The sequence below is a fragment of the Drosophila teissieri genome, chromosome 3R (assembly GCF_016746235.2).
Source record: "Drosophila teissieri strain GT53w chromosome 3R, Prin_Dtei_1.1, whole genome shotgun sequence".
NCBI classification, from domain to species: Eukaryota; Metazoa; Arthropoda; class Insecta; order Diptera; family Drosophilidae; genus Drosophila; species Drosophila teissieri.
This window is the reverse complement of record NC_053032.1, coordinates 17481799-17506323: the sequence shown is the minus strand read 5'-3', so window position 1 is coordinate 17506323 and position 24525 is coordinate 17481799. Positions and strand designations below refer to the sequence as shown.

The 24525-nt window shown below is 41.4% G+C and overlaps 7 protein-coding genes, 1 long non-coding RNA gene and 1 other non-coding gene across 13 annotated transcripts in view; 3 read left to right on the top strand and 6 right to left on the bottom strand.

The window, feature by feature from the left end:
• Positions 1–3054, bottom strand: part of LOC122622182 (protein roadkill) — a 59612-nt gene extending 56558 nt beyond the window's left edge. Inside the window, exon 1 of the mRNA XM_043800431.1 lies at positions 2811–3054. The gene's annotated coding sequence lies outside the window, so the exon portion shown is untranslated. The remainder of the gene's footprint in view (positions 1–2810) is intronic.
• Positions 458–2737, top strand: LOC122622184 (probable cytochrome P450 6d5). The gene is made up of 5 exons (XM_043800433.1): positions 458–1028; positions 1316–1468; positions 1528–1958; positions 2091–2339; positions 2500–2737. Exons 1-5 carry the CDS (start codon positions 499–501, stop codon positions 2661–2663), a joined length of 1527 nt encoding a protein of 508 aa, XP_043656368.1. The 5' UTR covers positions 458–498; the 3' UTR covers positions 2664–2737.
• Positions 3055–3722: 668 nt separating the features above from the next.
• On the top strand, positions 3723–6322 carry LOC122619616 (dnaJ homolog subfamily B member 12). 2 transcript variants are annotated; one of them, XM_043796648.1, is made up of 7 exons: positions 3723–4162; positions 4584–4758; positions 4818–5232; positions 5296–5408; positions 5469–5632; positions 5687–5783; positions 5989–6322. In XM_043796648.1, exons 1-7 carry the CDS (start codon positions 4030–4032, stop codon positions 6029–6031), a joined length of 1140 nt encoding a protein of 379 aa, XP_043652583.1. In that variant the 5' UTR covers positions 3723–4029; the 3' UTR covers positions 6032–6322. The 2 variants fall into 2 exon arrangements, with proteins under 2 accessions (XP_043652583.1, XP_043652584.1); XM_043796649.1 differs by lacking the exon at positions 5989–6322 and having other exon boundaries at positions 3724–4162; positions 5687–5919.
• A 21-nt stretch (positions 6323–6343) lies between these two features.
• LOC122619617 (huntingtin-interacting protein K) lies at positions 6344–7770 on the bottom strand. 3 transcript variants are annotated; one of them, XM_043796652.1, is made up of 5 exons: positions 7652–7770; positions 7195–7308; positions 6916–6977; positions 6738–6845; positions 6344–6562 (listed from the first exon to the last, which is right to left on the bottom strand). In XM_043796652.1, exons 2-5 carry the CDS (start codon positions 7298–7300, stop codon positions 6464–6466), a joined length of 375 nt encoding a protein of 124 aa, XP_043652587.1. In that variant the 5' UTR covers positions 7301–7308; positions 7652–7770; the 3' UTR covers positions 6344–6463. The 3 variants fall into 3 exon arrangements, with proteins under 3 accessions (XP_043652587.1, XP_043652585.1, XP_043652586.1); XM_043796650.1 differs by having other exon boundaries at positions 7195–7337; positions 7652–7741; XM_043796651.1 differs by lacking the exon at positions 7652–7770 and adding an exon at positions 7362–7562.
• An 8801-nt stretch (positions 7771–16571) lies between these two features.
• On the bottom strand, positions 16572–17999 carry LOC122619966 (serine protease inhibitor 42Dd-like). Its single transcript, XM_043797206.1, has 3 exons — positions 17851–17999; positions 16950–17788; positions 16572–16891 (listed from the first exon to the last, which is right to left on the bottom strand). Exons 1-3 carry the CDS (start codon positions 17909–17911, stop codon positions 16622–16624), a joined length of 1170 nt encoding a protein of 389 aa, XP_043653141.1. The 5' UTR covers positions 17912–17999; the 3' UTR covers positions 16572–16621.
• A 706-nt stretch (positions 18000–18705) lies between these two features.
• LOC122619967 (serine protease inhibitor 42Dd-like) lies at positions 18706–20133 on the bottom strand. Its single transcript, XM_043797208.1, has 3 exons — positions 19984–20133; positions 19083–19921; positions 18706–19024 (listed from the first exon to the last, which is right to left on the bottom strand). The coding sequence occupies exons 1-3, from the start codon at positions 20042–20044 to the stop codon at positions 18755–18757; spliced, it is 1170 nt and encodes a 389-aa protein (XP_043653143.1). The 5' UTR covers positions 20045–20133; the 3' UTR covers positions 18706–18754.
• Positions 20134–20782: 649 nt separating this feature from the next.
• On the bottom strand, positions 20783–22156 carry LOC122619965 (serine protease inhibitor 42Dd-like). The gene is made up of 3 exons (XM_043797205.1): positions 22061–22156; positions 21160–21998; positions 20783–21101 (listed from the first exon to the last, which is right to left on the bottom strand). The coding sequence occupies exons 1-3, from the start codon at positions 22119–22121 to the stop codon at positions 20832–20834; spliced, it is 1170 nt and encodes a 389-aa protein (XP_043653140.1). The 5' UTR covers positions 22122–22156; the 3' UTR covers positions 20783–20831.
• Positions 22157–23635: 1479 nt separating this feature from the next.
• Positions 23636–24316, top strand: LOC122619968. Of its 2 annotated transcripts, none has more exons than XR_006326106.1 (2): positions 23636–23743; positions 23798–24316. It is a non-coding gene; the product is annotated as an uncharacterized LOC122619968 (long non-coding RNA). The 2 variants fall into 2 exon arrangements; XR_006326105.1 differs by having other exon boundaries at positions 23639–23726.
• Trnas-gcu lies at positions 23799–23880 on the bottom strand. Its single transcript has one exon. It is a non-coding gene; the product is annotated as a tRNA-Ser (tRNA).
• Positions 24317–24525: the final 209 nt, after the last annotated feature.

Sequence of the window (24525 nt, the reverse complement as noted above, 5' to 3'; positions counted from 1 at the left end):
GCAGTCGGGGTAGATCTATGCATGTAAAGTTTATTTATAAAGAAAAGCTTCTCAATTCGAATACGCCCTCAGGAATATACAAATACAAGTTCTCAATCATTATCTCTCAAAGATTCGCCATATCACCGGTGCAGGCAGGGTTGTCTAGTGGATCAAAAGAAAGTGCTACCAATATAATAACGATTCGTCGGCAAATTTTTGCCGCCCGAAGAAAACTACAAAGTTGTCATGTCACTCTGAGAAAGCACTATACTAAATCCAGTGCGAGGGATCCTCCAGTCATAAGCAAACAGGCAGATTGACCGACCTACCTCTAAGGGAATCTCTCGCCTCAAGTGGTTTTTGTTTATGTGCGAACCAAAAGATAAGGTAATCACGCCAGCCATATGGCGAAATTGTTTGCCCCTCTAACGACTATAAATCGGCAGGCGACTACGACAAGTCAGTTGCGTTTTAGACCGCTAGAAGTGCGGACATAGTAAACAGATAAGATTCAATATGATCGGAATATATTTACTGATCGGTGCAGTCACGCTGCTATATGTCTACCTCAAGTGGACATTTAGCTACTGGGATCGCAAGGGATTTCCCTCGACGGGGGCGAGCATCCCCTTCGGTGCCCTGCAATCCGTGACAAAGGGTAAGCGATCCTTCGGAATGGCCATCTACGACATGTACAATTCGACGAAGGAACCGGTGATCGGAATGTATCTCACATTGAGACCGGCTCTACTGGTTAGAGATGCCCAACTGGCCCACGATGTGTTGGTCAAGGACTTTGCCAGTTTCCACGATCGTGGGGTGTATGTGGATGAGAAGAACGATCCCATGTCCGCGAGCCTGTTCCAAATGGAGGGAGCCAGTTGGAGGGCCTTACGCAACAAACTGACGCCCTCGTTTACGTCCGGAAAACTGAAGGCCATGTTCGAGACCTCAGATTCGGTTGGTGACAAGTTGGTGGACAGCATTAAGAAGCAATTGCCGGCGACGGGCGCCAAAGAGCTTGAACTCAAGAATCTAATGGCTACGTAAGTGGGAGCGTCATATTTGATTAGATTAGCAATGTCAATTGCATTACTATGAATCCACTTATTTAACTTTGACAAATACTAAAGTATTTGCTATTATTTGGACAATCTATTCACAGTTTCAGATTGAGATGTGATTATTAATCATCTTATTTCCTCAGTCCTAGGAACTTGCAATAGTTTAATAGGAACTGACATAATGCATTCTAAATTTATGACCGTTGCCAAATGCACTTAAACAGATATGATAAGTTGCTAATAAACAAAACTGTTTATTGACTTTTTAGATACGCCATCGACATTATTGCCACGACTATTTTTGGACTGGATGTTGATAGCTTCGCGGACCCCAACAACGAATTCCAGGTTATTAGCAAAAAAGTGAACCGAAACAACTACGAAGATATTATTCGTGGAGCATCTAGTTTCCTGTATCCCGGGTTAGTTTAAGGTTGAATTCATTCTTAGGCACAGAACCTATATCTTCCAACCCTTTAAGCCTGGAGAAGTTCTTTGTCCAAATCGGCTGGAAACAGGAGGCGACAGAAAGGATGCGCGAGTTGTCCAACCGAACCGTCGATCTCAGAGAACAGAACAATATAGTTCGCAAAGATCTGCTGCAACTTCTGCTGCAGCTGCGCAATCAGGGAAAGGTCAACACCGACGATAATGTTTGGTCGGCGGAAAGTTCCAAGAATGGAGAAAAGTCCATGTCAAAGGACTTGATTGCCGGCCAGCTGTTCCTCTTCTACGTTGCCGGCTACGAGACCACAGCCTCCACAGCATCATTCACCCTATACGAACTAACCCAAAATCCGGAAGTGATGGAGAAGGCCAAGGAGGATGTTCGCAGTGCCATCGAAAAGCACGGCGGAAAACTGACATACGACGCCATCTCGGACATGAAGTATCTGGAGGCCTGTGTACTCGGTAAGTTTTAATTATTTAATAGATCTTTTCTTATAAATCTTAATAGCATGCCATATTTCATATAGATCGGGCACAGTTTACTGCTCGACATTTTGGTTAATAATTAATACAATACTTTCAACTTTCTTACAGAGACTGCCCGCAAATATCCCGCTCTGCCATTGCTGAACAGAATCTGCACCCAGGACTATCCTGTGCCCGATAGCAAGCTGGTGATCAGAAAGGGTACTCCCATCATAATCTCCCTAATTGGAATCCACCGGGACGAGGAGTACTTCCCCGATCCGCTGGTCTACAGACCGGAACGCTATCTGGAGGATGGTAAAGACTACAACCCGGCGGCCTTTTTGCCGTTTGGCGAGGGACCCAGGATGTGTATCGGTACGAAATGTTTCAATCAAATAGGGTGAAATCGAAGTTATAATACTATAGATAATACTATAGATAACATCAAAACTCTTTCCAATAGTAAACTTCCCTACATAACTCTAATCTCTTGCAATTTCCCAAGGAAACTAAGAAATTTCCCTCTATTTTCCAGGCGCCCGCATGGGAAAGGTGAATGTGAAGATAGCGATTGCCAAGGTTTTGTCGAACTTCGATCTGGAGATCCGGAAGGAAAAGCGTGAGATTGAGTTCGGCGTGCATGGAATACCGCTGATGCCCAAGTCAGGTGTTCCCGTGCGTTTGTCTCTCAAAAAGTAGATCCTAGTCTTGCAATAGAACCATGTAAACTCTCTAATAAACGTGCAATTTGTAAATATGGAAAAACATTTCAATTGGATGCACTTCTCCCTCACACACTCACACCCGCACACACACTCACACACATAGGCACACGCGCGTACGCACCTTTGTAATTGTAAATAGTTTCTTGTTCTCCGCTTTACATAAGTCGCCCTATTTACTCGGCATTGGGGGGATTCTGAGTAAACTTTGGCTTATCAAATGCTTTTTCGCATATGATCAGAATCTTCATATGGCCGGAAAATGCACTTTTTCCAGCTATGACAACACAATATGGCCGAAAAAAATACTCTTTCACTTTTTCCAGGCCAAGTTGTGTGAACTGCGCCACACACACGCACACACACACACACGGGCGCGCACGCACTGGGGACACGCACACTGTCGCACTCGCGGCGATGACGTTTTCGGCCGCAATGCACCTAATTAACGGGCTCTTTCGCGGCTAATTCGATTGCACTCGTCCGGCGGCGACCCTTGGCTATTACTTTGCAAATTTACAAGTAAATACGACGAATTTGGCGAATCAGCGAATCACTCGCTTCCCATGCTGCTGCACACACTCACACGCTACCACCCACACGGACGCATACATATGTTTGTCGCCGGCGGTCCGGCAACGCTGCGGCAATGCAACTCTGACTGGCCACTTGGCGAATTTTGGCTGTTTACCAGACAACTATTTTATAGCTAGTTTCTAAAATTTATTTCTTTTGCACTTTTTTAAAAAGCTTTTGCACTTCACTGGCTCTTTGACTGACTAACTATTTTAAGTACGTTTTAATTAAATAACAATATTATTATAAGAAATTTAAAGTTTTAAAAGTCGTTTTAGTTTTTAAGTATATGTATTGCGCAAACTTGTTGAAAATATGTTTAAAGCAATATAATATTGTAAAATAAATATTACAATTCTTGCACTCTTAAGTGACTGCATTAATGCATTAATTTAGCTTAACCAATTAGCTATTTAATGCCACCACCCGCAGGTGAATGCAGCCCTGCTGGTGTTTTTCCTAGACTGGGTGGCAACTCCCTTGTTTTTCTCGGCTGACGAAAAATTTGACCGAATAAAATCAATTAAATTGAAATTGCAGTGAAAAGTAAATTTTCAGTAAAAAAGGTGCACGGTGACAGGCTAAAAAAGCCGTGTTTTTCAAGGCTCTTCGAGGCCAGAACCCAGCAGGCGTACGTGTGTGTTTGTGCGTAGCCCGTAGACGTCAAAAGCTCACGCACACAAATAAAGAGAGCGGAGCCTCACTATTTACTTTGATCACCACGTAGTTAACTAGCTAAAACTAGTGATTACGCACTAAAAGGCGACATGGACGGCAACAAGGACGAGGCCCAGCGGTGCATCGATTTCGCGGTCCAGGCGCTCGCCGAGGGCAAAATCGAAAAGGCCGAGAAGTTCCTTCTCAAGGCGGAGAAACTCTTTCCCACGGAGAATGCCAAACGTGAGTTCAGTGATAACAAAGGGACTGGCTCCATTGACTCGCATTTCCCCATATCAATTGATCCGTTTTCACTTGTCAAGCATGCTTCCTTCATCTTTTAAAGTGTGGTTATCTTACGCGTCTTATCTTACGTTCTTATCTATAGAAACAAGAAAGTTATGTTTGATATTCCGCACCTGTCGTGGTTTGACCACAGAGTGGTCCGATCTTAATCAAATTAGTTATTAACATACAACATAAGTGAGCTTAAGGATGATGGTTAATAGCTATTATACATTACTATCACTACCTCCTAAAGAGCAGAAGCAGCACCTTAGAAATCTGCGTTATGAAGGCTCTTTAAAGCTTAAAAGAAGATAACATCATGTCAAAGCATAATATGACCTTTAACCTACTGACGTGTTTCTTTCCCATCTTGTAGGGCTACTTGCCCAGGTGAAGAGCACTCCGAACAACGGCAGCAATGGCAAAACCCGTACAGCGGCTCCCAGCGATGAGAAGGACAGCGGGCCTAGGAAACGTGTGAACTCGGACTCCCGCTCCAGTGCCCCAGATTACACCAATGATCAATTGGAGGCTGTGCGAAAGGTCAAAAAGTAGGTACCATTCTATATATGTAGCCAAACTACTACTAATTGCATTTACTGTCCATTAGATGTAAGGACTACTATGAAGTACTGGGCGTGAGCAAGACGGCCACTGACTCGGAAGTTAAAAAGGCCTACAAGAAGCTTGCTTTGCAATTGCATCCGGACAAGAACAAGGCTCCCGGAGCGGTGGAGGCTTTCAAGGCTCTTGGCAATGCTGCTGGCGTACTTACGGATGCCGAGAAGCGCAAGAACTACGACCTGTATGGCATCAATGAGTCGCACAATGGTCACGGCAACAGTGGTGGCGGACACCATGGACATGGCCAGTACTACAACAACGAGTATGGATATTCGCGTGGATTCCAGGCTGACATCAGTGCCGAGGAGCTGTTCAACATGTTCTTCAACGGCGGGTTCCCGCAGCAGAATGTCTACATGCGGCAGCAGCGGCGCCGTCATCAGGCTCGCGAGGATCGAGAAGTATGTGTTAAAGGATAGATAATCTTTGGACATTATACGACTGCCCTTTTTCTGCCTATCTAGGGAAACAACTCTTCGGCTTTGGTCAACTTGCTGCCCATCTTGCTGCTTATTGGACTCTCCATGATGTCGTCCTTCTTCATCTCGGACCCCATGTACAGCCTGACACCCTCTCAGTAAGCAAAACTTCAAGTCCTTCCATAACTAAGTACTAACTTGATTCCTTGAACTTGCAGTAAATATTCTGTGAAGCGTGAGACGAACTCCCTAAAGGTACCATACTACGTAAAGGACAACTTCTATTCAGAGTATCAGGGATCAGTAGCCCGACTAGAGGAATCTGTGGAGGAGGACTTCGTCAATCATCTGAAACACTCCTGCAGTCGAGAGCGGAATTATCGTAAGTTATGCAAGGAAGCTATACAAAACTGGTATTAACATCAATGATTTTCAGGCGACTCAATGCTGGCCAAGGCGCGTACCTTTGGCGATCGGGACCTGTACAGAAAGGCGCAGAACATCAACACGCCATCGTGCGAGAATCTGCAAAAGTATTTAATCACATAATTTAGTTAATGCTACACACGAAAACCTACTCCCCCATTTTAAACCTTAACTGGGTTGTAGTCACTACATAATTTGCTTTAGTTGTTATAAATGAATTTCATTGTCTGTTTTGTTTCATAATTTATATGTCTATTCAAATACCTTCCCTCTCTCCCCCCCACCAAAAATGAAACGGAATGAAACGCATAGAGCTGCTATGAGGCATCAGGTTTTCCCTAGTAACGTTTGGTAGCACGATCGCTCGATCGGCATTATCATTTCTATAGAGCAATCGGCAATATGTGAAAGCGAAGCAAACGCAACTGCCAAAAAGTCATATTTACGAGTATAAGTGGGAGGCTGAGACGAAGGACTCTTGTTTTTTCATTTAGAAATCGGATAACTATTAATATAAATTATACACGGATACGCATGATCACATATTGATAGTCAAATTGTCAACGGTTTTTTCTTAAGGACACGAGCGCATGGGCAGTGGCGATACTCTGAATAAAATTGCAAGTTATTATAACTCCAAAATAAATGCCTTTAGAACTTTCTCTTGTGGGTTTAAAAGTTTTGTTTTGTTTTCTTCGCTAGAGTTTATAAATGTACAAATAAAGCAGTGTTACGCTACATAAAAGAAACAGACGGCGATTAGTCCAGGTTCCCCAAGCACCTCAGCTCAGTTGCTGATGATGGCTTCCAAGGCGGCTACCACATCGCCGCTCTGCTCGCGGAGCACTTTCTCGGCATGCGCCTTGCTAACCAGCAGCTCGTTCATCTGAAACAGCAAAGGGAATTCTATTATTTAGGGTGCTTAGAAGGAGGATATCCATTGGAAACTACAACTGCACGACTGGATACTATAGTCTCTCAAAGCAAACTATGGAGTTTATATCAGGGTCTATCGAATCATGCTATAATGAATGCAATCCCTAGTAGTTCTGCATACGTACGATCAGTTCAATGTCCTCCTTCTTGACTTGGACCTTCTGGAGCTCCTTTTCTTTGGCTACCCGCAGCTCGTTCTCCTTGTTGCGCTGGTTGCCAAACTGTTCCACAGCCTGTAAACAATATGGGACAAGTATTATTACCATATAGCTTGTATATTAGCTGGCTTATAAAGATTCTTACGCTGGAAATGTTGGCTGCAGATATCTCCTTTTCCTCGGCATAATCCGTAACACGTTCCAAGTCTAAAAGCAGGATGAAAGTTATGTTTTATCACTACACTTTGGTATATTCCATATTATTGGCACTTAGAAGGAATTTGAACCTATTTCCAGTTTAAGCGACGAAAATGTTTGGACACTTTAATTCATGATATTGCATAGAAACCACTTTTTTTTTTTTTTGCAATTTTGTAGTGGTGGATGGAAGGATGAGAGGGAGGGGGGCATGTGGAGTATTTACCTGCGGCGCCGTCGTCATGTCGTTTCACGTCGGATTTCTTTTGCTTTTGATCCTGCTCATCATCCTCCACTTCTTCTCTGCCGTTGATTTCCTCTGCTTCCGTCATTTTCAAACCTTTTTGTATGTTTTATTTAATAAACGTTCTGAAATTTTTGCGATTTGTTCACCTCGTGCGATTAGAGATGGACTACTAGCGATAACTCAATCCACATATTTTAATTTTAAATCAATGAATATTTTGTTTTATCGCAATAGTTTTTAAAGTTTCCTTTGTGGTTTAAGCCACGAAATTTTGGATTTTCAATATTTTCTTAGTGTTTGCATTAAAATAAAATGATTAAATGTTAATTAAGCCAAACTGCGGCGTTGCCACCTGGTTGTTTTTAATCGAACACGACAGCCCTGGTTTAAAGCGCGCGCAGTTTGAATAATTGTACTTCAATTTTTGTGCACTTACAACCAGAGAAACAGTAGAATCATCAGAACGGTGAGAAATAGTGTCATGTTTAATAACAATAAATTACACGGAGTTAATTTTGACAAAAAAGGCAGAGGCATAAAGCCTTGAAAAGTTTGCATCATCCATTAACATATTCATTTTATTGTTTAGATATTTACTCAGTTTTTAAAAAAGCGGTTGGCACAAGTGCATATTTAAATTTAAAGTTAATGCCAAAGTTTATGTGTCAGCCGCAAAACTAATTAAAAATGTCTCGCACATGCAACATATGTACATACATAAGTAACTGCTTTTGGCGCTTTTCTCGTTTCTTCGCACATTCCAATTTTTGTGCTGCGGTCAAAATGTTAATTATAAGTTTGATGCTCGCCCGGCTATAATTAGATTTTGAAGCAGCAGAGCAGGGACACGAATACTTTTCTGCTCCCATGGAATTTGCGACATCCTTTTTAGTCCTGCTCCCCTGCCTCCCTTGCGCTCCTCTAGTCCATGTGTGTGTCACTGTGTCCTGTGTCCTGCGTCCTGTTGACATAATCGTTTGCCATCATGATTAATTTAATTGTCACTTTGACGTAAGGACACTCGCAGTTCCTCCTTCTTTCGTCTCCTTCGGGCTGAAAATCAAGATTAATTAGCATCCATGACCATGGGCGGTCAACATCATTTGTTAGGGGGCGTGTGCGCCAGTGGGGGGTGCTATGTATTCGAAAGGGGGGTTGAAAAAAAGGGGGTCCACGGGGTGGCGACATATGTGCACTGCATTTAATCCGAGTTGATTTCGGCGACTCCGGGTTTTTCGTCGGAATTTCGCATGCGGAGCGCAAGTGATCGCAAAATAAATAAGAAACGTGAAGTGTGGGAACTTAAATTTTTAAGAATTCAACTACTGATACCCTTTAAAAATGGGAATGTATATTTCGAGTAACTCAACTACTGACACCCTTTAAAATTGGTAATGTACATTTATCTCGAGTTCAGTAAGTAATAGCCCTGTTTCTTTTTAAATTCTATATTTTACAATGCCATTTTATTAAACACTTCAAAATACATGTTTGGTTTGCAGTTCAAACCTGAAAGTTAATGTTTAAATCTAAAATTGAACTGTATAAGCTATTTGATTTTTTAATGAAGAGTATGCACAGATGGAGAATGGATTTTGTAGACCCGCGGAATCTCAGCTAAAACGAAGCATGTGTGATTGGCAGCAACAGGCACTGCATTGTTAGCCCAGTTCTCGTTTTGGCCGCCCCCCAACCGCCGCCATTTTCCATTTTCCCGGATTTTCACCACTCGCTTTCCGCATTTTTTTCCGTTTGCCAATTGGAAATTAAATTATGGTGCTAATTAGCGCAGCACATAAATTAAGTTGCCAATTTCGGTTGCCATTGTGGTTGGCAATGGCAAATTGAGCGTTGCATATCCACAGGGGCATCCTGTTCCTGTTTCTGTGACTGTGTGTGTGGTGTGTGCTCATGTATGTGTTGGTGCTGGCAGCCAAAAATTCACACAGTATCTCTTTCTTTTGGCCATTTTTTCGGGGTTAAATTCGCTTGCGTGACGTAATTTAACTTGCATTGTGTTCTTCGCGAAGGGCGAACATTTCGCCGATTTTGTTGTTTCCCTTTTGGTGGTTACTTTTTGCGTTTTACACTCGGTTTTATTGTATCTTTTCTGGTGCGGTTGTGGTTTCTGTTCTTTTTATGCCAACTTTTTAAGTGTGCGCTTTAGATACAAAGATAGCACAGACGACACGCCATAAATGAGTTATCAGGATTATCAGGATTGTGTAATAATTTAAGACTCAAGAAATGCTGATATGTTTAAAAACGATTTGGGCTCAGAAAAACATATTTTGTGTATTTCTTTAGATACTTTACACTTACTTACTTTAAAACGTATTTTGTGTATTTCTTGATATACTTAAAGAGTATGAGCATATTATGTTTACGTCTGAGACAGTCTTTAGTTTATTTGCATTTGTTATATTTGAAACTTTCTTCTCTCTGGTCTTTCAATATTCTAATTACCAACACCCGAATGTAAATTTTGTGATTATCAATTTGGACACCTGAATGCTATTGCTGATGTCCATAGCCAATTTAATTCAAGGATTTGGCAATGAACATGTGCTCAATTGCCACACCTCCTCCAAAAATCAGCATTTCTGCTGGCTCCATGAAAGCACACTTCCTGATTCATTTTGGGGTATTCCCTTCATGAACTGAATGCAGAATGCAATTGGCTGCACTTACAGTCGAGGTCGCAATACTAGCATTGAGTATTCAAGATTTAGTTTGGAAAAAAAAAAGTACTTTTCAGAAGATTGCACAATGTTTTAAGCAAACTATAAATTGCATCAGTTAATAAAAGCGGCATAAAAGTTACACAAATAATGTGTGATTTTTGCTAACTGAAGGTCATATAAGTGTTTTTTACAATATTCGCACATTTCCATAGATGTTTGAAGTTGAAGTTTGAATTCTCCCATTTGTGTTGCCAAAATTCTGACCTCTGCTGTTTGATATGCACTTGTCTGTGTGATTTTCCGGATGCCATGGGCCGTGTCGTCTGTGCCAAATGACATTGGGCTGGTTGTGGCATTCGTGGCCAGTCAATAAATAAATTAGCATAGCAAATAAATTAAGAAAATGCAATTTTCAAGAACTGTTGCACAGACGACGCTTTCGCCTCCTGCAACGCAACGAATTTTCCATGCAAACGGCGATTCAAGGACGGTCTTTAAATTTTGGTTCAGTTTTTTGGTTTTTTGATTTTGGTGTTTGGGGGCGGCGAACGTTGGCGTTTCTGGCCCATTGCATGCATAATTGGCTAGCAAACTCAATTACGCTAATAACACTCGAAAGCCCGGCTCAAATCCAGCGTGTGTCCTTAAATATTTATGTCTATGGGTGAGCGCTTGAGTGACGCCACGACAAATTATCCTTGGAGCAAACCAAAACCGAAATCAAACCAACTCAACTGGAGAAAGAAACGAGGATTGGGGCAAATAATTGAGCCATTGAAGGCGCTCCAATGGTCAGCAAAAGTTCCAGCTGTAACAGATAGCGAAGTAGGAAAACTTACTCCTTGCAAGGATACTTCCAGTTGGTGGCCATTTGGGTTTGGGGACTGGGTCCTTGAGGCATGTGTGAGTTTGTGTGGCGAAGGCGACCTATTGACGACCTTTATCGGGGTGTACATAAACCATAATCGCAATTGGCAAGTGGTCGCCACTCGAGGAAGCATCCTTTTGGCCATTGTCATGCTTCACAGGATGGACACACAGCCACCGATTCAACCGATTCATACACGCACAAACGTTACACTTTAAATACAAGTTTAAACTTTTTAATAATAAACAAACAAAACAATGTGTTCCTCGCCTAAAAAGGAAAATGTTAAATGTGCTATACCCTTCTCTTTATTTATTTTCTTATTGAAAATGATTGTGTAGTGCATTTGAAAGCATATTTTGATTTTAAGATACATCAAGTAAAGGCTTCTAGTTGGGCGCAATCTTATAAGCACCGTTTTTTCGCTTGAAGTATCTGTATATTTTGTGAAAGTTCTTCCCTTTTTTCGAGTGTACTTTCTGGCACTGGGCATTGGCCAGTTTGGAACGCATTGAACGGAAGCCGCTGCTCATTCATTTAAAACTTGTCTGCAAGTTGCCAAGTTGCCCTCACTCCCCTCTCCCCACTCCTGGCGCCGCAGAAAGAAGGTGCAAACCCTCGAGTTTGTCTGTCGTAAAGCCCCATCTTCCGCCCACTTTTCTCCTTCCACCCCCCGCCCCCCGGCCATAATGTATCCCTGACATTTTGCAACTTTTGCGTTTAACAATTTCGCTTCCTTCCGCTGGCTAAACGGCGCCAGGTTGTCGTGGAAATTTGTTTTAATCGTCATCTTTGCCATCGACGTAAGCGCTTTTCCCACCCACATTTCCCAGCGTTTTCCACCTCCCACCGTCTCAAGGGTTCGTTGACAGTAACTCCTTTCGGTTATCGATGGCCTGTTCAATATTTTATTGGTGCCGTTAGGCGAAACGACTCCGAACATCCTTTACAACCTACCTATGAACTGACTGCGTTTGCCAGCGGTTTTTGTGCCCTCTTCGGTTTTGGGTTTCGGTGTTGGCTCAATAAATTTTTATTTGGCAGTAGGTTAGTTTGCCGGCATTGTTTCACTTTTAGTGTCGGTTAACATTTACATACGTTACCCATACGGATACGGATTCGCTGAAAGGTACTTAACCTATAAGGTAGACAATTGACCGCCTACAAGATTAATGGCTTAGGGAGTGGGACAAACGGCATGAGAAATGGTTACGAAAGTAAGAGGAATGGGTTGCTGATCAATTTATTTCTGAAAAGTAAATTATCCCAGGATTTGTGGCTTAGATTATACTGTAGAGATCTTGATTTACGGATTATGAAAATAATAAAAATATAAATAAAGGTTAAGGTATAGAGGAATGTTCTTTTACTGATAAAACACAAATTAGAAATATGTTAGTAAATATAGCTTTTCGTACAACGCTGAGCAAGATTGTAGGTAAAATATATTGACCATTCTATTAAATGGCAAATTTCCATTCAATACGTTACTTTGTTATTTTATGCACTTTTCCACCCACAATCCACCCACAGTCTCACCTGCTGGAAAAGAAGCCCCAACAAGGGAAAACCACCGGAATGCAAGTGTGCAAAAAGCCCGTCGAAAAGTTGCGATAAGCGTGAGGAACTTTTGCAGACGCAAAGTGCATAAACATGCGAGGCTCTCCTTATCGATGGGATACGATATACTCGTAACGTAACATAACCCTTACGCTCGAGGGGAGTGCGTATTTTCGTAGACTTTACAACCGGCGAACACTAAAACTGTCTGCCATTGTGTCATGCATTTAACTCTAAACGTTATTATTGCCGCCCGACAGTCTCCGCCAATTTGGCATAATGCGTAATATTTCTTTTTTATAACCAAACTACGCATCCGCCTTGAGGTGTTCCGAGTGGGAGCGAGATGGGCTCACGGGCAGAGTGAGAGCGCACTAAACGTACATCCATATATCCTGTGTGGGTGTGGGTGTGGCAGTGGCAAGGATAATAAAGGGTAAATGGCACTGCATACTTTACAGCGGAACTCCATAACTTTATCTAAAAAAACGGGCTGATGCACTCAGGGATACCTATTATTTCAGCTTACTATATGTTATATATTTACAATAATATTCTTGATGAACAAGTGCCTATTATATAAGTAGTTACATATTATATTTATATTAAATTATCAAATATCTCTCTCAAATTCTGACACACTTTCACTGCCACTTGAGTCGGGCATACTTTTTACAAATATTATTGCGGGGTATTTGCCAAGTGTGTAAATCAATGAACACATCCGGACATCCGCCTAGTATATAACATTACTTATAATTTCCATAAAAATTATGCTTTATTTCTTTCCTTAGAACAACCAAAGGGTTGTTTCATTATTATGCCACTTCCGTTTGGGAAAATGAATCGAAACTTGTTCCTTCGCTCCACTCAATCAATTTGATGTGCTCACCAGCCAAAAAAGAAGTTTGCCAAAATCAAAAACGAAAAAAAGAGCCAGAATTCTTCAAAAGTTAATTTCTCGCCTGAATGTTACTAATTAGAAGAGAGGTAGTCGTCAGCCTGCAGAAAACGCAGGAGAGAGAAGTGTGAGTTGGGAATGCACTCAGAAAAAACAGAAGCAGCTTCACAAATTTTATTTTTGTTGTGAAGTTATTCTACTGGTAAATGTTTTCTAAAAGAAAGATAACCAGTTTCTTGTAGTATTGTTAGCCTTAAACGTATTTTCTTCGTAAAATTTATAAACAAAATTGTTCTTTAGTGGTTATTAAGCCTAAATATATAACGTAAATAATTATAAATATTTTGCTGAGTGTACTTGGAGAAGCCAAAGGCCAGAAGGCGAAAACGAGCAGGCGAAAAAAAACCATCAAATGTCTATACATCATTTAAACAATCAATCAACTTGAGCGCAGTTAATCCACACGAATCGTGTTACATGCGGAAAAGGGGGCGGGGCAGGAAGGCCGTGATTTGAGGGGGTGGGGAGTGGGTGGCGAACTTGACTTGACTTGGGCCAAACTGGAAATCTGTGTATATTAATCAGTCTATTAGACGCGATTTGTTCCACTGTCCCCCACATGGCGGTGCGATTATTCAATCAGCTCGCAGCCATCGACCATCGCAGTGGGTCGTCCATTTGACCCAATCGACCAAGTCGACCAAGTGGACCAAGTCGACCAAGTGGGGATTCGAGACCTACTCCTTTCCCCCGGTTTTGGGCTGCCTTTTGTTTGCCGTGTCGTGGGTGAAAGCCGTGTAAATCGTGTCTGGGTTTGGATTTGGCCCCGGGCTCTTTGAAATTGAAAGGTTTTTTTGGGCTGCGACCTTGGAAGTGACGCACAGGTGAATTTGTATGCCTACAAAAGGGATTACATCACTGCTTTTTGGGGCTCGGATTGTAAGAGATGGTAAGTAAAGTATGTATAAGCATTGTTCGACATACATATATAAAATACATATAGCCCCCTCACTTTATACCATATTATATATATTTTAATAAAATTAGAGAGGCTCAAACTGAAAAGTCATATTATTTGCAAAGGCTTTCATTTAAATGGGTGTCTTTATTGCTGGAAATGGTCAATCAAACGCATGCGTTGTTAAGTTTAACATCCCTGACACATGAAATCAGCAAATAATGATGTGACATCAACCAGAATTCATTAGATTTTTCCATCTTTCAACGCCTCAGCTGTTGTGAGCTCCTAAGCAAATTTGACCATAAACAATCGACACTAAACATAATCCAAAACTCATTACTCTCCACTACGATTCCACCATGTTCTTGGCCATGGAAAAGCAGTCTGAGGGGGTTTCCCCTCCGGGTGTCCGAATGCCACACTTTGGCGGACACCAGAAGCTGCCCATCTAACCGAACTGATCCATTTATGGCAGCTTCTTCAATGAACATTCTCGCTCATATCGTTAAGTTTGTGTGTGTGGTGTGTGTGCTGCCTTTTTATGAACCCGCTGCAAAATGGCCAGCGATAGAAAAGGCATCAAATTTGATGGCGTCTATGGGAAAGTTGATGCGACTTCGCCTCCCACCCACACTGGAAGATGGAAGATGGAAAATTCGGCGAAAATGTTTCAGAGCGGCCAAGAGGACTTTAAAGGCGAAGGGTTAGAGCTGCTGGGGACATCAAAATGAAAGACAAGCTCAATTGAGCAGCATTTGCATATTGAAGTGACTTGAACTGAGTTGGCGCAAGGCGACTCAAATCGCTCGATGTCGAAGATACATTCAGGATGGGGATGGGGGTAGCGAGCTAGTGACTTGGCATACCCCACACGTACCCCTAACCTCAACTAGGCACTGGTAAAAACCTGTGTTGGTATTAGAAAAATATTTATAAATATATTTATTTAATCTACAATAAATGCTTGAAGAGTACAATAATAAAGAATGATGACATTGGCTTGCTACTATTCATGTATTATATATCAAGAGGAATATTATGCAATAACTGCATGATATGTTAGGAAAATCCTTTATAAGGTGTAGAAGGTATAGACTATTTTGCTCAGTGTGTCGCAATATCCCAATTGTGGAGCATGCAAATCCTCAAGGATAACGCTCCATGTATGTATGACTTATGGCGCTGGCGGTAGTTGCCCGCAGCCCTTCGAGTGCAGCCAGGACAATTCAATTTCATCATTACCAGTCTGCCCTGCCACCCCCTTTTGCCACCCACAACCCACCCACCCTTCTGCCCCCCTAACCCTTCCCCTTCCCTTATCCATGCAGCACGTCAGCTGTTTGATGGCGCCGCGTTGCGCACTCGCAAAGATTTATTTTTATCGCCTACCATTCCAATTCAATCCAATTCATTTCGCTCGGCTCTCCATTTCGCCGGCTTGCTTTTTTTAAGATTTTGATTTTTGGCCACAAGTGCGGAGGGTAACGATTGTGCAAGCATTTGCTTTCCATTCCCCCAGCCGCTCCACTTTCATCAGGACCAAGTGAAGTTATGGCCAATTGGGTTAGGCTATAGATGAGCCAAGGGAGGCGGGGGGAGGGCGATATCAGAGGGAAATATATATGCCTAGCCGCACATCAGGCAGCCAAAATATATTGATGTATGGCCCCAGCCAGGAAACCAAAAGGTAGGAAAACCAAAAACTAAAAACTAAAAAGAGCTCAGAGACGAAAGCTGCCAAAAATTCAATGGTTGCCTTTTGGGGGCAACAAAATGGGTGAAAACTAAAGCTGCTCAAACAACATTTGAAAGCCATTTAAATAATAGTTCTTATACCCGTTATTCGCAGAGTAAAAGGGTATACTAGATTCGTTGAAAAGAATGTAACAGGCAGAAGGAAGCGTTTCCGACCATATATTCTTGATCAGGATCAATAGCCGAGTCGATCTGACCATGTCCGTCTGTCCGTCTGTCCGTCTGTCCGTTTGTCCGTTTCTCCGTCCGTATGAACGTCGGGATCTCAGGAGCTATGAAAGCTAGAAAGTTGAGACTCGGCATGCAGACTCCAGAGACATAGATTCATGATTCTAACGCCCACAAACCGCCAAAAACTGTTAGTGTTAAAGGCTCTCCTTCGCACTTCAAATAGCTGAGTAACGGGTATCAAATAGTCGGGGAACTCGACTATAGCGTTCTCTCTTGTTTTTAATAATATGCCTTTACGTATTAATAAAGGTCAATTTAATTTTATTTATTTTCTTTTTGATTTTCCATCGATATGTAAGCTGAGTTACGGAACCATATCATTCCCTTTAGTTTTCACCTATTTCATATTTTCTGGTAAACTGGTAAACCCTTTAATTGTACGTGTATCGAGTATAATTTCCATGTAAAATGTTCTATTTATTATTGATATAACAGAATACCTTTTATCATGCCGGGTTTACAAAGTGACCCTGAAAATAAATGGTCTTTTCATCGCGAATGACATATGCAAATGGATGGTCGACATTAAAATCCAATGGCCCTATCTGAAAGGAACTCACAAGTACACCTGCTATTGATGTTACACCCGCTGCTTCGGCACCTTCTTCATTAACCTCTATGAACGCCTTATGGACGACTCTCCCCACATGAACCCCACGCTTCGCCACCAGATCATGGAAGTCAGCCGAAGTTTGGAACGCATCTTGAATGCCCAACTATAAGTCAAATCTATAAATTGTAAGGGTGTATCAACAATAATCTGCAAATACCCACCGCTATAAGTTGATCGTTCAAAAGACCAGAGAATTTAATTTTGAACTTGGGCAGCCTTAAAGACACTTCAGTGTGGTCAAGGTTCAGGGAGAATCCAGCGATCTTTTTCTCCAACTCCGGTAGTCCATCGATCCTATCCGGTAGATAGATGACCATGTAGAGGCTTGAATTGCTGTAGGGTAACTCGATAACCTTGGCACCTAATTCGCTAATATGTGCAGCCTTAAATGATCCCAATTGTGTCATCATCTCGACAGGAACACTCTTTTGATCCGAAATGCGAAAATCTACCTTCTCTGTAAACTTGGGATTAAACTCAGACGCCCACTGGCCTTTAAAGTAAATGGCATTTAAGATGACCATAACCAGATTCTTCATGTTTCTGGGTTTAACTATGTCTCTGATTTTACCAAGGGTCTGATTATCTACCCACTCATTGACAATTGAAGCAGCTTTGTTGGGATCAGCAACGCTGATTGCCTCCGCCTCAGCCTTAAAGGAATCCTTGACTATCTGATTGTACTCTGGTACTAGCTCGAACAAATTGTTCACGTATATGCGGTTCGCTAGACTAAGAATGGCTACCTTCTCGCGACCTTCGAGTCCAGTCAGAAGATCCTTGTATTTGGCTGCCACTTCCTTTCTGTCCTCGGGCAGTTTCAACACTTGCCTCATTTCTTGGGCTGTCTGTCCCCTGGCTCCCATGTAGGCCATGCTCAGTGCGATTTCGACCGAAAGGGGAGAGGAAATGAGATTCTTGTTTGCATTCTTCTTGGCCAAAAGTTGGTAGAAGTCGTCGGTGAAGCGGCAAGACACCGACGTGGCCAAAAGGAGCAGGCCTGCGGACCAATTATTGAGTATTAGGATTCGCTCAATTTGTTTTTTTAATCAGTTCACTTACACAAGTACTTCATTTTAACGTTTGAAGGTAAGAACGAATACGGATTATATATAGTCTGCATTGTAATCAAATTAGACTCGCCACCGCGATATTAAATTTAAGCGATTCGGTTGGATTTCGTTAGGTAATCTTTTGTCTTTGGCAATCTTTTACAATTACATAAAGACATTTTGCTTAGACATTAGTCTTACATGTTTGCGTTCCTGCTTTGAGGAAGTATATTGATTTTAGGGACATTTTTGCAGTAAAGTTGATATTTATAAATTACATGTATGTTACATTCCTGATCAGATTAACAACACAGTTAATATAGATATGTCCGCCTGTCCATCCGTCTGTCCGTCCGTATGAACGCTGAGATCTCAGGAACTACAAAAGCTATAAAGTTGAGATTAAGCATACAGAGTCCCTTGACATAGACGCAGAGCAACTTTGTCGATTCATGTTGCCACGCCCACTCTTTTAAAAAATGTTGACATAGACGCAGAGCAACTTTGTCGATTCATGTTGCCACGCCCACTCTTTTAAAAAATGTTTTGATATTTTTCCATTTTTGTATTAGTCTTGTAAATTTCTATCGATAACGCCCACAAACCGCCAAAAACTGTTAGTGTGGAAGACTCTCCTGAGCACTTCCAATAGCTGAGTAACGGGTATCAGATAGTCGGGGAACTCGACTATAGCGTTCTCTCTTGTTTTTAATAATATGCCTTTACGTATTAATAAAGGTTTCTTTTCGATTTTCAATCGATATGTAAGCTGAGTTACGGAACCATATCATTCCCTTTAGTTTCCACCTATTTCATATTTTCTAGAAACTGGTTAACCCTTTAATTGTAAGTGTATCGAGTATAATTTCCATGTAAAAGGTTATATTATTATTGATATAACAGAATACCTTTTATCATGCCGGGTTTACAAAGTGACCCTGAAAATAAATGGTCTTTTCATCGCGAATGACATATGCAAATGGATGATCGACATTAAAATCCAATAGCCGTATCGGACTAAAACTCAAAGGTACAAATTCTATTGATGTTACACCCGCTGCTTCGGCACCTTCTTCATTAACCTCTATGAACGCCTTATGGACGACACTCCCCACATGAACCCCACGCTTCGCCACCAGATCATTGAAGTCAGCCGAACTTTGGAACGCATCTTGAATGCCCAACTATAAGTGAAATTTATAAATTGTAAGGGTGTATCAACAATAATCTGCAAATACCCACCGCTATAAGTTGATCGTTCAAAAGACCAAAGTATTCAATTTTGAACTTGGGCAGCCTTAAAGACACTTTAGTGCGATCAAGGTTCAGGGAGAATCCAGCGATCTTTTTCTCCAACTCCGGTAGTCCATCGATCCTATCTGGTAGATAGATGACCATGTAAAGGCTTGAATTGCTGTAGGGTAACTCGATAACCTTGGCACCTAATTCGCTAATATGTGCAGCCTTAAATGATCCCAATTGTCTCATCATCTCGACAGGAACACTCTTTTGATCCGAAATGCGAAAATCTACCTTCTTTGTACGCTTGGGATTAAACTCAGACGCCCACTGGCCTTTAAAGTAAATGGCATTTAAGATGACCATAACCAGATTCTTCATGTTTCCGGGTTTAACTATGTCTCTGATTTTACCAAGGGTCTGATTATCTACCCACTCATTGACAATTGAAGCAGCTTTGTTGGGATCAGCAACGCTGATTGCCTCCGCCTCAGCCTTAAAGGAATCCTTGACTATCTGATTGTACTCTGGTACTAGCTCGAACAAATTGTTCACGTATATGCGGTTCGCTAGACTAAGAATGGCTACCTTCTCGCGACCTTCGAGTCCAGTCAGAAGATCCTTGTATTTGGCTGCCACTTCCTTTCTGTCCTCGGGCAGTTTCAACACTTGCCTCATTTCTTGGGCTGTCTGTCCCCTGGCTCCCATGTAGGCCATGCTCAGTGCGATTTCGACCGAAAGGGGAGAGGAAATGAGATTCTTGTTTGCATTCTTCTTGGCCAAAAGTTGGTAGAAGTCGTCGGTGAAGCGGCAAGACACCGACGTGGCCAAAAGGAGCAGGCCTGCGGACCAATTATTGAGTATTAGGATTCGCTCAATTTGTTTTTTTAATCAGTTCACTTACACAAGTACTTCATTTTAACGTTTGAAGGTAAGAACGAATACGGATTATATATAGTCTGCATTGTAATCAAATTAGACTCGCCACCGCGATATTAAATTTAAGCGATTCGGTTCGATTTCGTTAGGTAATCTTTTGTCTTTGGCAATCTTTTACAATTACATAAAGACATTTTGCTTAGACATTAGTCTTACATGTTTGCGTTCCTGCTTTGAGGAAGTATATTGATTTTAGGGACATTTTTGCAGTAAAGTTGATATGATGTATGTTACATTCCTGATCAGATTAACAACACAGTTAATATAGATATGTCCGCCTGTCCATCCGTCTGTCCGTCCATCCGTCTGTCCGTCCGTATGAACGCTGAGATCTCAGGAACTACAAAAGCTATAAAGTTGAGATTAAGCATACAGAGTCCCTTGACATAGACGCAGAGCAACTTTGTCGATTCATGTTGCCACGCCCACTCTTTTAAAAAATGTTTTGATATTTTTCCATTTTTGTATTAGTCTTGTAAATTTCTATCGATAACGCCCACAAACCGCCAAAAACTGTTAGTGTGGAAGACTCTCCTGAGCACTTCCAATAGCTGAGTAACGGGTATCAGATAGTCGGGGAACCCGACTATAGCGTTCTCTTTTGTTTTTAATAATATGCCTTTACGTATTAATAAAGGTTTCTTTTCGATTTTCAATCGATATGTAAGCTGAGTTACGGAACCATATCATTCCCTTTAGTTTCCACCTATTTCATATTTTCTAGAAACTGGTTAACCCTTTAATTGTAAGTGTATCGAGTATAATTTCCATGTAAAAGGTTCTATTATTATTGATATAACAGAATACCTTTTATCATGCCGGGTTTACAAAGTGACCCTGAAAATAAATGGTCTTTTCATCGCGAATGACATAAGCAAATGGATGATCGACATTAAAATCCAATGGCCGTATCGGATTAAAACTCGCAGGTACCCATCCTATTGATGTTACACCCGCTGCTTCGGCACCTTCTTCATTAACCTCTATGAACGCCTTATGGTCGACTCTCCCCACATGAACCCCACGCTTCGCCACCAGATCATGGAAGTCAGCCGAAGTTTGGAACGCATCTTGAATGCCCAACTATAAGTCAAATCTATAAATTGTAAGGGTGTATCAACAATAATCTGCAAATACCCACCGCTATAAGTTGATCGTTCAAAAGACCAGAGAATTTAATTTTGAACTTGGGCAGCCTTAAAGACACTTCAGTGTGGTCAAGGTTCAGGGAGAATCCAGCGATCTTTTTCTCCAACTCCGGTAGTCCATCGATCCTATCCGGTAGATAGATGACCATGTAGAGGCTTGAATTGCTGTAGGGTAACTCGATAACCTTGGCACCTAGTTCGCTAATATGTGCAGCCTTAAATGATCCCAATTGTGTCATCATCTCGACAGGAACACTCTTTTGATCCGAAATGCGAAAATCTACCTTCTTTGTACGCTTGGGATTAAACTCAGACGCCCACTGGCCTTTAAAGTAAATGGCATTTAAGATGACCATAACCAGATTCTCTATGTTTCTGGGTTGTACTATGTCTCTGATTTTACCACGGGTCTGATTATCTACCCACTTATTGACAATTGAAGCAGCTTTGTTGGGATCAGCAACGCTGATTGCCTCCGCCTCAGCCTTAAAGGAATCCTTGACTATCTGATTGTACTCTGGTACTAGCTCGAACAAATTGTTCACGTATATGCGGTTCGCTAGACTAAGAATGGCTACCTTCTCGCGACCTTCGAGTCCAGTCAGAAGATCCTTGTATTTGGCTGCCACTTCCTTTCTGTCCTCGGGCAGTTTCAACACTTGCCTCATTTCTTGGGCTGTCTGTCCCCTGGCTCCCATGTAGGCCATGCTCAGTGCGATTTCGACCGAAAGGGGAGAGGAAATGAGATTCTTGTTTGCATTCTTCTTGGCCAAAAGTTGGTAGAAGTCGTCGGTGAAGCGACAAGACACCGACGTGGCCAAAAGGAGCAGGCCTGCGGACCAATTATTGAGTATTAGGATTCGCTCAATTTGTTTTTTTAATCAGTTCACTTACACAAGTACTTCATTTTAACGTTTGAAGGTAAGAACGAATACTGATTATATATAGTCTGCATTGTAATCAAATTAGACTCGCCACCGTGATATTCAATTTAAGCGATTCGGTTGGATTTCGTTAGGTAATCTTTTGCCTTTGGCAATCTTTTACAATTACATAAAGATATTTTGCTTAGACATTAGTCTTACATGTTTGCGTTCCTGCTTTGAGGAAGTATATTGATTTTAGGGACATTTTTGCAGTAAAGTTGATATTTATAAATGTTACATGTATGTTACATTCCTGATCAGATTAACAACACAGTTAATATAGATATGTCCGTCTGTCCGTCCATCCGTCTGTCCGTCCGTCTGTCCGTCCGTCTGTCCGTCCGTATGAACGCTGAGATCCCAGGAACTACAAAAGCTATAAAGTTGAGATTAAGCATACAGACTCCAGAGACATAGAAGCAGCGCAAGTTTGTCGATTCATGTTGCCACGCCCACTCTAACGCCCACAAACCGCCCAAAACTGCCACGCCCACACTTTTGATAAATGTTTTGATTTTTTTTCATTTTTGTATTAGTCCTGTAAATTTCTATCAATAAGCCCAAAACCGCCAAAAACAGTCAGTGTTAAAGACTCTCCTGCGCACTTCCACCAGCTGAGTAACGGGTATCAGATAGTCGGGGAACTCGACTAGAGCGTTCTCTCTTGTTTTTACATCAATACCTTTACATAAAATCTATAAAATCTATCTAAAACAAGAGAGAACGCTATAGTCGAGTTCCCCGACTATCTGATACCCGTTACTAAGCTATTCGAAGTGCAAAGGAGAGTCTTCAGCACATACAGTTTTTGGCGGTTTTGTGGGCGTTAGAGTGGGCGTGGCAAAAAGTTTTTTGGCAAATCGATAAAAATTTACAAGACTAATACAAAAATGAAAAAATATCAAAACCTTTTTCAAAAGTGTGGGCGTGGCAGCTTTGGGCGGTTTGTGGGCGTTAGAGAGGGCGTGGCAAAAAGTTTTTTGGCAAATCGTTAGAAATTTACAAGACTAATACAAAAATGAAAAAATATCGAAACATTTTTCAAAAGTGTGGACGTGGCAGTTTTAGGCGGTTTGTGGGCGTTAGAGTGGGCGTTAGAGTGGGCGTGGCAACATGAATCGACAAACTTGCGCTGCGTCTATGTCCCTGGAGTCTGTATGCTTAATCTCAACTTTCTAGCTTTTGTAGTTCCTGAGATCTCGACGTTCATACGGACGGACAGACGGACGGACAGACGGCCAGACGGACAGACGGACAGACGGACGGACAGACGGACATGGCCAGATCGACTCGGCTACTGATCCTGATCAAGAATATATATACTTTATATGGTCGGAAACACTTCCTTCTGCCTGTTACATACTTTTCAACGAATCTAGTATACCCTTTTACTCTACGAGTAACGGGTATAAAAATGGTCAACAATATTATTATGCTAATTATCTATATTCTTCCACAAAATTTAACATAAAAAAACAATTAAATACTTAATAATTGTATTAGTTATAGTAATAGTATAGCTAATAGTCTAATAGCAGTTTATAGAGCAAGAAACATAGTTAGTTTCCCATTAACCTTTTTAAATGAACGGCAACCAGTTTAAATAGCTATATAAAATGAGATTTAAACTTGGGGTAAAATATTCCATAAAGTAATTCACACTTTTAATTGATTTAACAATATTCTAAATGAAAAAAAATTCCAGCCGACGAGGATGGGATTCGAACCCACGCGTGCAGAGCACATTGGATTAGCAGTCCAACGCCTTAACCTCTCGGCCACCTCGTCACTTTCTTTTCGACGAATTCGAAGACCTTTTCGTACACTCCGTACTCCCACTTTCTTCGCTCGACCAACTATCTATCTGTAGAAAAAGTCTGCGAAGAAGTGAGGTGAGTGTGCGAATGAGAGTTACGATTAAGCGGAATATTTCTTATCGAATTTAGAAACTGCGACTGAGTCGTAGATTTCGCTCAGATGATAACTGGTTTCAGCTCGAAACTTGAGTGAATGCTTCACTCCAGCTGCGTTTGCTTAGGCCTTATTTAATTTATGGTTAGATAATGAATAAATTAGGTGCCAACAAAGGTCGCAGAAGATTCAGCACGAAAGGCATTAAACAACTTTTTTTCATAATTCTGACCATTTTGCAAATTGTATTATAAACCATGATAAGATAACGTATAAAATACAGCAAATATAACATTTAAACTTTCAAAAATAATTTACGATTAAAAGATTCATTTATTTCATAGGCTAAAAATTAGCAGAAATAAACTCATTTGGGGATTTAAAAGCGGTATTTAAAAGGCAATATAACTCTTACGAATCACCTAAAGCCAAACCTCTTTCTTTAAAAGGTTTCTTGAAGGTTTCCTCTGCCAAAGGGCAACCACAATTTCAGCTCATCAGTAGAATCAATTTAAATTAATT